General features: G+C 43.6%; 1 protein-coding gene across 3 annotated transcripts; it reads right to left on the bottom strand.

Annotated features, from left to right (window-relative positions):
* Positions 1 to 404: 404 nt before the first annotated feature.
* On the bottom strand, positions 405 to 12,524 carry gjc4a.2 (gap junction protein gamma 4a.2). 3 transcript variants are annotated; one of them, XM_005166216.6, is made up of 3 exons: positions 12,393 to 12,524; positions 2,614 to 3,805; positions 405 to 1,506 (listed from the first exon to the last, which is right to left on the bottom strand). In XM_005166216.6, exons 2-3 carry the CDS (start codon positions 3,773 to 3,775, stop codon positions 1,484 to 1,486), a joined length of 1,185 nt encoding a protein of 394 aa, XP_005166273.1. In that variant the 5' UTR covers positions 3,776 to 3,805; positions 12,393 to 12,524; the 3' UTR covers positions 405 to 1,483. The 3 variants fall into 3 exon arrangements, with proteins under 3 accessions (XP_005166273.1, XP_073808511.1, NP_001076577.1); XM_073952410.1 differs by lacking the exon at positions 12,393 to 12,524 and adding an exon at positions 9,853 to 12,132 and having other exon boundaries at positions 2,614 to 4,048; NM_001083108.1 differs by lacking the exon at positions 12,393 to 12,524 and having other exon boundaries at positions 786 to 1,497.
* Positions 12,525 to 13,458: the final 934 nt, after the last annotated feature.

Here is a 13,458-nt window from a genome sequence, read left to right as displayed (position 1 = left end):
GGAAATGCTGATAGAAAAAAAAAATCTAATTTGGGTCCAATGTGGACAAAATCAACAGCTGGGTATATAATAATACAAATATTATGAAAATGATTCAATATTGGACCCAACTTTTGACTAAAAGAGCATTTTTACTGTACGGGATTTGCAAGTACCTTACAACCAAAAAAGACCTCAAATAATCGAGAATGTGCAGAGTTGTTGTTGTTTTTTTTTTATACAAAAATTGCACCTCCATCTACTGGCCTTAAATGCATAATACAGTTCAATTATTAGTCAGTTCTACAGATGATCTTTATGAAAACAGTTACATTTTTATTGTTGAGAAAACATACTCACAGACCTTGTGAAACTAATACTTAAATTATAGCAAAATAAACAAATAAATGAATACATAAAAAATGCTTAAAGAAAACAACATTTTATTTTAATGGCAAATAAACACTAAATTTCAATTTATTCATTTAGGAGATACAGTAGTCGTTTACAAATGAAGGATAATAGTTTCTTAAACAAAACTGAGGGCACATCATTTCTAACAAACCTGTCAAACTAAGTTTTAGTTTACCCACTAATGATGTATACAATACAAAAGTGTGTGTGTGTGTGTGTGTGTGTGTGTGTGTGTGTGTGTGTGTGTGTGTGTGTGTGTGTATGTGTGTGTGTGTGCGTGTGTGTGTGTCCAATTTATTTTCATAGATTTCATGTTTACCTTTTTAAAATAGTTTATAATAAAACAATTCAAGCATTCCATGTCCTCTGAATATTTAAAACCTGGTCAAATAAACAAGTACTGCAAATGTTTTATTTATATTTTATAAATACAGTTTTGTCAGTTTGCATAATCAATACCAGCCTCATAAAAAATTTCATCTGTTGGAAAAAAACAAAAAAATATCTTCTCTTTTCAAACAATATTTACACAGGACACACGTTTCAAAAATAACAGACCAAACTGTTAAATTAGACTACATTTATAAAGTGACATCTTTTTCACACTAGGACAGATATATATATATATTTTTTTGGCAATGATCGGATAAGAAACACTTGTCAATTTTGGCAGAAAGTTTCACTTTCCAACAATTAGCTAAGACAAACAATATCTAGGAATAAGACAAACATCAATGGAATGAGTCTTTGTACTTGTGCTGTTTTTACAAAACACAATGGCGAATATAACTCTTTGAAGAGAATCGTACAGTAGTGCTGGTTGTAACATCTTGTATTTCTCTTGTCATTTAAAACAGTATCTATGGTTGGTAAAAATATATTCAAGATATGCAGTTAGAAGAACATGTAGAAGATCTTGTCAGTAACTTCTCTTCATCGTTTGTATCTCAGACTTGAGTTGTTCCATTTAATGAAGAGACAAAAAAATAGTAAAAAAAAATATAGTGAAGTTGAAATCTTGTGCCCTCCAACATTAGCGTCTTCGATGGGAATTGGTTTGTTTGACGGAGAGCCAGATGGAAAACTTGCTTCAAGCATGAGCCTCTTTAAAAACTGAAGAAACAGAAAACATCATTCATTAATTCATTTTTAACTAATATTACAAGAATAAGTGCGGAAAAAACACATTATAACAATAACATGGCAATATACATGAAAAGTGACTGGAATTTATCATGTACATCTTTTGCACATGGTTTGTAATGATCTTTTCCTCTTAAAAAATGTTAGAAATTCATTGCATTAAACAAATAATAAAAAAAGTTTACATTTAAATATTTATTGTAAAGTCAGATTAGTGCCACAAACTTAATCCTACCAGTGACAATTCTTCGTATATACTTTTTTACTAACTAATAATTTTAATTAATAATTTTAGTAATTACTAATTCCAAATACAGCTAGATTTAAAACAGTAACAAGGCCATACAATTCAATACACAGGAATTTAGTAATAGAACACACACATAATGGTTTTAGCTAGAGACCAAACAAAAGCAACTACATGCACTAAGCAGTGCACACAGGCAGATTTTGGACTGCATTTTAGTTTTTAGCTTTACCAATCAATAGTAAACCATAATAGGCTACATATTTATTTTGAGTAAAAGCACTTGATCACAACATAATGTGCATACTGCGCTTCAATAATGCGACTGAAAAAAGAATACTCCATGTGTCTTTATTTGATTAGTGTTTATGATGATTATGGCTTTAAGCATATCTAAAGTACTATTCCATCGTATGTTATGAGCCATGGTTAATGCCTGTGGCTGCAGTTGTAGCAGCCTCAGCTTTTCGACGCGGCAACCCTTGAACTCCCGTAAAGAAAAAAAAAAGAAAAAAGAAAAAAATATATATGTAATAAATCTGTTACGTCACTTTCACCGACCACAAACGAGTGACGAATGACGAGTTCAGCCTGTCAGTTGATGTTGTGCGGTTCTAATCCAATCCTGCCTTCAATCTTCAGTGCTAAATTTACCCTCACGCTCCATCATAACATCACAACTCACGAGACAACTTTTCACCACAACAAGAAATCTTGATTTAGTCTTGCGATATCTAGTAGCTCGAGATCTCGTCACATTCCTAGTAAATATCTAACCCTGATTACTCGACTGGGTTTAAGTGAGGGAATGAAGTGCATCTCAAACTAACCTTTCTCCTCAGTGCTGCCAAAGCCTCCCTGCGCCTGGTTGAGTCGGTTTTGCTCAGCAGCGATGCTTTTAGAGTCAGGCCCGCTGTTGTGTGAAGCCCCTACTTCCTCAGTGTGGTAGGCCTGGTCCAGGTGTTGCTGTGCAATTTTCAGATGCCTCCGCAGACGGTCTAGATCACGAGTAGTGTTGTCATCAGCCAGTGACTCCCGTCCTGAGTCTGACAGGAACTCAGCCTTTAGCTTGCCTGAGGAGTACTTTTTCTGGACAGCCTGATATCCAGGTGGAGCACTGGAAAGGCGGTGACAGATGGTGGACGTGGATGGCCTATGAACAGGGAGTCTCCGATTTGCTCGACTACGAAATGAGTCCCTCAAGCCACCAATTCCCAGATGCAGGATTTCCAATACAGTCAGTGCCAGACAGAGTACACTGACAACATACATGATGAGCAGAAAGATGGTTTTTTCAGTGGGACGTGAGACAAAGCAATCCACTGTGTGTGGGCAAGGGCTTCGGGTGCAAATGTAGGATGGAGAGACCTCAAAACCATAAAGAATACATTGGCCAAAGAGGAAGGCTATCTCAAAGGCAACACGAGAGATCAACTGTAACACGTACACCTTCATGAGACCATCTCTCTTGATGCGGCGTCGGCCATCATGTTTCACGGCAGCATCAGAAGCAGCGGTAGTCTTGGTTGAAGCTGCTGATTTGTTGTCCTTCTCTGATGGCTCAATCTCTTCTGGGATCATGGGAACTTCTTCAGTCATCTCGTCCACCATGTCGTAGTCACGATTCATTCTCTGATGTACCGTAGACAGCATTTTGTGTTTGCGTGGTTGGTATTCATTATCGGCCATTCGAGCAATTTTGTGCATGGCAAAGCCGAGGTACATAACAGACGGGGTGCTTATCATAATGATTTGAAAAACCCAAAATCTAACATGCGATAAAGGGGCAAAAGCATCATAGCACACGTTCTTACAACCAGGCTGTAGTGTATTGCACACAAACTCGCTCTGTTCATCATCATAGATGGTCTCACCGCCCACCACTGTCAGGACGATTCGGAAGACAATGAGGAGAGTGAGCCAGATCTTTCCCACAAAAGTAGAATGGTTGGAGATTTCATCAAGCAAATGTGTCAAGAAGTCCCAACTCATGTTTACACCAACACAAGAGACCTGTCAGATCTGTAAAAGAAAAGAAAAAAGAGATTGTAGGAGCATACAGTGCAGGCATTGCTTTGATTGCTAGAGTAATACTTATTTTATGTGACCATGCAATAAACAACAAGTTATTTAAATAGATCCAAACAAAGCAAAATAAATGAAAAAGTTGAATGACCAGCAACACAGAGGCTTCTTGAATAATTTTACCCTCCTGAACAAACCAAGTCCTGTGAAGGACTTCTCGAGGTCTCCATAACCCTAAACCTGTGCATTGCTTTCGTGGGCCAGCCTAAACACCCACTGGTGCCTTATTCACACCTGCAGCTTCTTTACAATGGACGATCAGCGTTCTTCAGTCTTCAGTGCCTAGACTGCAGCTCTGCACAAGAAGTTTGGCCAGAGGAGAAATGGTTGTGCACAGTTGAGCTTGGTTCCCCTTCGGTTGGGGAACTTCAGTGCTATTAAGTGGATTTGATATTGAAATCCACATATGGGAAGGATTCGGTTCAGAAGCCGCTTGTCTGAAAGAGTATTGAACGGGCCAATGATAGCAATGAATTGACAGCGTAAGCTTGCACAGGTGTGCTTCATTGCCAATTATCCCAGCATATAAGCACACCTGGAGCGAGCAAACGACATTCCTTTTCGCTTCAGAGTGTGTACACGCAGCGGCAGATGGTCGAGCTGGGTTTTCTCCCTTGCCTGGCGTTCTTTGGGTCCGGTCCTCCAGAGCGGTGCGTATAAAGTTGCAAACTTCACAGAAAGAGCAACACAGTCGTGCAGCACATCCTTTTCAGGACGGCGCTCCGACTGTGCGTTTCTGGATGCGGTGGTTTCCTGTCCTCGGATGATGGGCACGGGCAATGTGTTGCATGCCTGGGGGGTCTAGCATGTTAATGCGCTGCTCGCGGGCAGTTCATGTCGTCATTGCGATGCCATGACTGTTGCGCAGTAAAGATCGCGGCTAGCCTTTGCAAAGGGGCAAACCACCCCAGTTGTCCCCTGCTCTGCAGCGGGCACTCGGGCCGATCTGAGGGTTTCAGCGAGAGATAATCCCATGGGCCCGCGGACCTCCCACTCCTCTAAGCGCTCCATCCAAGCTTCGGGCGGGGGAAGCGATCCGTCTAGCGGATGGTAGCCCTTACGCTCGATGACACCGGAGACCAGACGTCCACCGCAGCTTCGGAGGGTGGGCTTTCATTGACTGATGATGATCCAGACCCGCTCGCCCCCTCCGGGCAGGTGAGCGCTGTCAAATGGATCCTGAAACGGACATGTTAGCCGTGCTTTCCCGGGCTGCTTCGGCCGTGGGTTGGAGATGGTTTATCCCCCAGCTCCGCGGCCGGACCAACTAGAGGGGTGTCCCCTTCTTCCCGGAGGTGCACAGTAGGCTCACGTGGTCTTGAAGTGCACTTTTTTCTGCTCATGCTGCGTGTTCCGCCTTGCATGCGATAGCCACCTACCAGCGCTACCAAGTGCAGGCGCTGGCCGAGCTGGCCGAGCCGGTGGGTCTAACCCAGGCTTAGGAGCTTCGCACCACCACCAACTTAGCTCTTCGGACTACTGAGTCCGCTGCGTTGGGGAGGACGATGTCCACATTAGTGATCCAGGAGCGCCACCCCTGGCTGATATGTGCGAAGTCGACAAAGTCCGCTTTCTTGGCTTCCCCATATCCCAAGCCATGTTCAGCGACACGTCTGTGAATTCACCCAGGAATTCGAGGCGGTGAGAGAGCAGTTGATGGGTGATGTTTTATCGGCGGTCCGTAGCCCGCTCCGCCCGCCGTGCCATTCATACCTGCTCCTCGCCGAAGGCGCCCGCCTACAAGAGCTGCACCGCCCCCGCACACGCCTCTGGCGAAGCGAGCTCGTCGAGCACCTCGGAAGCAGGCAGCCCCCCTGCCCAGAACGCCGCTAAGTTCGGCAACGGACCGCAAAGTGTCCCTGGGACAGGCCATCTGGAGAGGAGAGAACTTGCTCTTTCCCCGCTGGAGGGCGGGGCCCCATTTCCAACGGCACTTTTTACTGCCAGGAAAACATCATGAAAGAGCACTGATGTGACAGCCCGAACTCTGCCAGTCTGGGACGCTATGCTTTCTAGCTTGCAGATTCGGTGCGTTTCGCCAGTGGCTCACGAGAGCTGGGAGGACGGTCTCCTTTCTCCCACCCCTCGAGCCTCCCCTCCGGAGCTCGGGTGCGGAGTGAGAGCAAATATCTCACTTCCAGCTTTTCCGTGGGACCCGCGCTCTTCCCAAAACAGCAAACCCACTCCGCGCTGCCCCACTGCTGGTACGTCAGCGATTGTAGCGATGAGTCTATTAGCGAGAGCTCTGCCTGCCTGGTTAGCGCAGGCAGCTCTTCGCGGTGGCTCATATGCACAATCAGACTCAGCTATGCGATTCAGTTCGCGAAACGGCCCCCCAAGTCACGGGTGTGACTGGCGAAGGATGCAATCGAGCCGCTCCCTCCAGCCAAGATTAAGAGCGGGTTTTACAGCCCACACTTCATCATGCCGAAAAAGAGCAGTGGGTCAGGGCCAATCCTAGATCTGCACGTTTTGAACCGCCGTCTGCACAAGCTGCCGTTCAGAATGCTCACCCAAAAGCGCATCCTCCGGTGCGTTCGTTCTCTGGGTTGGTCTGCAGCATTAGACCTGATGGACGCGTATTTCCATGTCTCCACTCTTCCTCGCCTCCGTCAGTTTCTGCGGTTTGCGTTTGAAGGTCGAGCTTGGCAATACAAAGCCCTCCCCTTCGGGCTCTCTCTGTCTCCACGGGTCCTCAGCAAGCCCGCGGAGGGTGCCTTAGCGCCCCTTCGGCTCGCAGGCATCCGCATACTCAATTATCTTGACGACTGGCTGATTTTTGCCCTCTCTCGGAGCAATTGATTATGCACAGAGACAAAGTGCTCCGGCACTTCCACCTGTTGGGGTTTCAGGTCAACCGAGAAAAGAACAAACTCGCACCCGTGCAGAGGATCTCTTCTCTCGAGCTGGAGCTGGACTCGGTCACCATGGAGAGCGCGCTCAGCTGATGCTGTACTGTCTGAGAGAGCTCGACAGTAAATTAGTGGTCCCACTGAAACCATTTCAGAGGCCCCTGGGGCATATGGCATTCGCAGCCGCTTCATGCCGCTCGAATTACTCTAAATGAGACCACTTCAGCACTGGCTTCACGATCGAGTCCCCAGACGCGCATGGCACGTGCGCGCACACCGAGTCTCTGTTACTGCGCTGTGTAGCCGCGCCCTCAGCCCTTGGATCGACCCCTCGTTCCTACAGGCCTGAGTGTCTCTCGGACAGGCGTCCAGTCTTGTTGTCGTTTCAACAGACGCTTCCAACACGGGCTGGGGGGCTGTGCGTTGCGGGCAAGCGGCTGCGGACCTGTGGAAAGGTACCCAGTTGCATTGGCATATCATCTGGAGCTGTTGGCAGTGTTCCTCGCTCTCCACCGTTTTTTTCCGGTGCTGGAGCAGCAACACGTGCTGGTCAGGACGGACAGTACGGCGGCGTATATTCACCGTATGGGAGGTATGCGCTCTTGCCGCATGTCTCAGCTCGCCCACCGTCTGCTCCTCTGGAGTCATCCGCAGCTGAAATCGCTGCACGTCATTCATATTCAGACAAGCTCAACCGTGCAGCCGATGCGCTCTCACGGCAGCCTTACGTCCTGGAGAATGGAGACTCCACCCCGAGTCTGTTCAGCTGATATTGGCGCGATTCGGGGGAAGCCCAGATCAATCTGTTGCTTCCCCCGAGATCGTTCATTGCCAGTTGTTCTTTCCCTGACCGAGTGCTCTCAGCACGGATGCACTGGCTTACAGCTGGCCTCGGAGCATGCGCAAATACGCGTTTCCCCCAGTGAGCCTGCTCGCGCAGTTACTGTGCAAGGTCAGGGAGGACGAGGAACAGGTTGCTGGTTGCGCCCCTCTGGCTCAACCGGACCTGGATGTCAGAGCTCTCCCTCCTCGTGATGGCCCTCCCCTGGCAGTTCCCTTCGAGAGAGCACCTACTCTCTCAGGGACAGGGCACCATCTGGCACCCTCGCCGATCTTTGGAGGTCCTTAGACGCGAGGAAGACTTAGGTAACCCCCAATTGCGGTGGCTAATACAGTCACTCGGGCTAGAGCCCCCTCCCCGAGCGCGCCTATGCCCTGAAATGGAGTCTATTCACTGAATGGTGCGTCTCTCGCAGAGAAGACCCCCGTAATTTGCCAGATTAGCGTTGTGCTTTCTTTACGACGAGAGAAGCTGGAGAGCAGGCTGTCGCCATCCACACTCAAGGTTACGTGGCTGCCATCTCCGCTCTCATGACGCGGTGGCTGGCAGCACTGTGGGAACGCATAACCTCATCATCCGGTTCCTCAGGGGCGCTAGGCGAATTAATCCACCTCGCCCCCTCTCCTGCCCTCTTAGGATCTCGCCCTCGTTACACGAGCCGTAAATCCTTTCAATCCTCGACTCAGTATCTTTCTGTCCCTGAAGACAGCTCTGCTGGTCGCGTTGATATCGATTAGAGGGTCGGGGACCCGGAGGCATTTTTTCGGTCAGTGACTCGTGCCTGTAATTGGGCTGGCTTTCTCTCACGTCCTGAGACCCCGCCCACGATATGTGCCCAAGGTTCCTACCACTCTGTTTTAATACCAGGTACTGAGCCTGCAAGCGCTGCCCTCGGAGGAGGCAGACCCAGCCCTTTCTTATTGTCCAGTTCGCGTCATGCGTATTATCCGGACCCCACTCAGAGTTTAGATCATCTGAGCAGCTCTTCGTCTGTTATGGCGGTTGGCAGCAGGGAAGTGCCGTACCGAATTAAGTTTTCCCACTGGTTTGTGGATGCCATTCTCTCGCTTATCAGAGCCGAGGTGAACCGCATCCCCCGAGAGTGCATGCGCACTCCACTACGAGCTTCACATCCTCTCGAGCGCGTGCACGCGGCGCCTCTCTAACAGACATCTGTAGAGCTGCGGGCTGGATGACACCCAACACATTTGCAAGGTTTTACAATCTGCGAGTGAAGCCGGTTTCCTCAAGGGTATTAGGTAACTCTTTGGTGATTGAGGAAACAATTTGGTAGGGTGTTGAAACACGCTTGCTGCGCCATTCTCCCTAACACGGAGTTACGTGCGCCTTTTTATCTGTCAGTAAAGTTCCCCGTCAGGTGAGCCCTGCAGATTCCTCCGTGGCCCCCAGCACTGACTCAGCAAAGGAGTCACTTGCTGGCCCACTACGTTGTAGGTTTGCCCGCTGGTCAGCCCGCGTTTTGGGTATAGGTGCCTGCTATGCGTGATCCCTACTAGGAGATCTACTACTAGGAGTCTTCCCTCTCCGCTAACCACTTTTTGCTATGCGTACTCCCCCTTTTTAGGGCTAGTCCATATGTAAATTCTGCCATCTATTCCCCCCTTGGGTAACGGATGGCCTCCGCAGCGTCCTCCCTATCGGGATTGCACGCTTCCCAACGTACTGTCGTATTTTCCTAGAATTATCTAGATGCTCACGACTTCCCAAAAAATATATTTAAATCCGTAAGACTTCTGTTGAAGTAGGATAAATTAGGGCCAGGGACACGTTGGAGGACCACGCCTCCCATGATGTGGGTGCGTCACGCTTGCTTGACTATCCCCTCATCGGTAAGGTGCAGTCATTTTGGCGCTTTCCATAGTCTTCCCATACGTGGATTTCAATATCAAATCCACTTAATAGCACTGAAGTTCCCCAACCGAAGGGGAACGTTCGAGGTTACAGAAGTAACCCTTCGTTCCCCGAAGAGGGGAACGGAAGTGCTATACTCCATCGCCATAATGACTGTCCCTTAGCTGTTTGAAAGTCTCTTCAGCTTAAATGGATAGCGTTTGCTCGCTCCAGGAGTGCCTATATGCTGGGGTAATTGGCAATGAAGCACACCTGTGCAAGCTTACGCTGCCAATTCATTGCATTCATTGGCCCGTTCAATACTCTTTCAGACAAGCGGCTTCTGAACCGAATCCTTCCCATACGTGGATTTCAATATCAAATCCACTTAATAGCACTTCGGTTCCCCTCCTCGCAGAACGAAGGGTTACTTCTGTAACCTTGAACGTTTCTTCCTTCAGTTTTTTCCTGCATTTTAGTCAATTGTTGAAGTTTTGTTCCTCGCCACTGGCTTTGAACTTGTGGAGCTGCACATCAATAGATTTGCTCTTCAGTGTTTGAACTCAGCAATGAAAATGAGCCACACTAAACTAAACTGAACCTGAACTATGAAAACTGGACCGACACAGGAAACTCTGTTAAGCGCTTAAGCGCTCTGTTAAGCACTATAGAAATAAAGAGGAATTAGAGTTGAAGTGTACTGTAAATCTTTGTTGAATTTTTTGATAGACACATCAATATGTATTCTGTTGTTAGTGATTTTATTTTAAAATAGCCCCATGTGTAAGGATGTTCAAATCAGTATTAACTTTATTTAATTATATAAATATTTATCACATTGGTGCCCTTTTTTCTCTTGCACAGTTTCCCCAAAAATGCCTATTGTGACAGTTCAGTACACCTACTCTTAGCTTATACTTTTTGATAATTTTGATAATTCACTTTATGTGATGTGTTGTATTTATTGAAAGTTTATATTGTTATTAGACATGTCACATGACTGATTGATTCGCTTTTATGTGGTAATGAAAGACAATTCTATGCACAGTAAACAAACATGTACGCGCACACATGCCCTCTAAAGAGCTATAACAACAAAGCATGCTGTGAACCCCCTTAAATTAAAATCACCCTCAACCTAAGATTCAGTGTCATAAAAATGCCTGAAATTATGAAAACACGCATCTCCTTTAAAATATGTGCAAAGGTCTTAGAAAAACTCTTTAGCTCGACATAAAATCATAGGAATCTACACTGATCCTATAAAACAAAACAAAAAATAAAATAAATAAAATATTTGTATTCACTTTATAAACATGTAATCTGAAATGCCAACAGATAAAATTTAGGAAGGTCATAAGACCAGTAAACCATAATATTGCAGTTTAAAAAAAACAATCATGACAAACGTGACGTTTTTTTTTTTTTTCATATATGGTGATTTTTGATTATTGTTATTGATGAATTTTTATTATTTTGTGGCAAGAATACTGTTGTAATGCATTACTACAGCAACCCAGATGTAAAACTGTTTGAGATTATTTTAAAATTTAAAATTAAATACTACCAAACTGCTTATATTGCTTTAGAATGTGTAGTCTACTTTGCAAATATTTTCAAAAGTGTGAAAAATATGGTTCATATTCCTCAACACACACACACAGAAATAGATCTTTACTCAGATCTTTACTTTTTCTTTTTTTTTTCTTTTTTTGAGATATCAGCTTCAAAATAGGAATTTCCTTTTTCAGATATTTAGCTCTCTCAATTGTGGGCTGAAACATTTTTTATAAATACATATTTTATGTAACATAATAAAATATACACATTTTATTTTCACACACTTAAAGGCATTTAACATTTTAAACTCCAGCTACAATCTGACAATTGTCATCTTTAAAATGAGACCAAGATTAAATATGCATACCATCATGTTTAAAAGCTGGAGGTGGCAGTTAAGGGGTTATTTATGTAACATACAGGTTAATAATTCTGTGCTGGAAATAAGCCAAAGTTTTTACATTATGATAATTTATACTGTCACAGACGAATTTATACTTCAACATTATATTATTATTATTATTATCTAGTTGTTGGTATTATTATGACAGTTATATGGACATGAAAATAACTAAAATAAAAAAAAGACAATCAATTAACGCCGCATGGTGTTATGGAAATGTACTGAGCAGCTTCAACTGTTTGCCTTTCAACATCAGCAACCTCACATGTGGGCGGGATCTTCACGACGGCAGGTCATTGCCTGACACAAGGAACCAAGACTGAGGTCTGTGGTCAAGAGAAATCTTAAAGAAGCTGTTGTGAAATGTAAAACTGTAGGTGTGCTCAGACACTATTTGACTCCTCTGTTGAAAAAGCCACAGACTGGTAAAGGGATATGTTAGCACAATACAGTAATTCGCAATATGAACAGCAGATTTACCATAAAGAGTTCTCTGTATGGCATGTGGCACGTTGAAAGCGAGTAGGCCACAAAAAATTTCTTAGAATTGGCAAGCCTACATAATAAAGATTAAATGATTTAAAAAAAAAATTGATCTCACAAGATGAAATGAAAATAATCTGAGAAAGAGTGAAATCTGAACACCCCAAATATAGAAACTTGCATCTTGGCTAATATATGATTTGTATTGACGTGTCTATTTAGTTTACTGGCAATAAAAATAAATCAACAAAATAAATCAATGCATGTGCCTTACAAAAAAAAAAGTGTAAAAATTGCCTCTTCCTAATAATATGCTAAAAATAAAAATAAAGTCTACACTTTATAATTCATAACATGATTAAACTTGTGTTTTAAATGCAATGCAAAATGACCACAATGTCAAACAGTTAGTTTAACCATCTTTAAAGTTTTACTTGTCACATCGACAGAATTTGTAAGTCACTTGACCCGGTAAATGTGCAGTCCCAGCAAACTTTAAACACAAACTAAGCAGAAACACAAACATGTACATACCTTCGTCTTACAAGTGAGTAGCTCCTGTCTTGAGCTGTTGAACAATGATTGTGTTTGAACCCCGACACAAGCATATAAGTCACTTGTCTCTCAATTAACTTCCACCCTCTTTCACGTTAACCCATAGACTGTTCAGATTCCACAACACGTGAACACCCAGAGCTTCACCTCTTTTACACACACACACCTATCGAGGCCTTTAAACCTGAAATTTGAGCTCATCTGTCCCGCAGTCTCAGTTGTAAGCGTTGATTAGAATATCTTTTCATCCCAAATATCCATATATTTAGCCTTATACATTTTAGATGATTAACCAATATAGCAATTAATTAGTTTCTGTTAGTTTTTTTAAGGAAAAATAACTTGTTGGTCACTTCTTAATGGAAATTTATCTACAATAGCGTTTAAAAATTATTAAAGCTTACTTGTGACCAAGCACAAAACCTTACATTGCACAGGTTTATTTTTGGTCAAGGTTAGACTCTACTTTTATGCCAAAAATCTTTAGTAATATTAAGTAAAAATAATCTTCCATGAGTTTCTTTTCATAAATTAAACAAATCATATTTTGATTAGTAATATACATGATGGCTAAGAGCTGAATAACAAGATGTTTTCCTTGATATATCTTCTTAGTTCTCAGATTTGCAAATATTTGTATCTCAACAATCCCAGTGATGGTTTGCAGCTGGAAGGGCATCTGCTGTGTAAAAACATATGCTGGATAAGTTGGCGGTTCATTCCAATGTGGCAACCCCAGATTAATAAAGGGACTAAGCCAAAAAGAAAATTAATTAATGAATCTTACCAAAATACTGTGCTATCTTACAATAAACAAAAAAAAAAATATGCAAAAGTAATTCTGTATGTCAAAAGTAATTCACAAAAGTTTATTATAAAATGAATAAATGACAATAACTGGCTATGGTTACAACTGAATAATTACAAATAACTGTATAAAATGATAATATATGAACTGATCAAAACATATGATAATAATTGTACCCAGCTTAAATTTTAAATTAAAGTTACCAGAGGTAGAAGGAGAGACAAAGGGAGGGAGAGA

The sequence above is a fragment of the Danio rerio genome, chromosome 6, assembly GCF_049306965.1.
Source record: "Danio rerio strain Tuebingen ecotype United States chromosome 6, GRCz12tu, whole genome shotgun sequence".
Taxonomy (NCBI): domain Eukaryota; kingdom Metazoa; phylum Chordata; class Actinopteri; order Cypriniformes; family Danionidae; genus Danio; species Danio rerio.
This window is presented reverse-complemented; position numbering and strand designations above follow the sequence as displayed.

What these genes read in the sequence shown, in the direction of transcription:
- gjc4a.2 (XM_005166216.6), bottom strand. Translation starts at nt 3,775, where the DNA reads ATGAGTTGGGACTTCTTGACACATTTGCTTGATGAAATCTCCAACCAT. An exon ending in TGGCAGCACTGAGGAGAAAG is followed by an intron (nt 1,507 to 2,613) that starts GTTAGTTTGAGA and finishes CTGTTTCTTCAG; the next exon opens with TTTTTAAAGAGGCTCATGCT.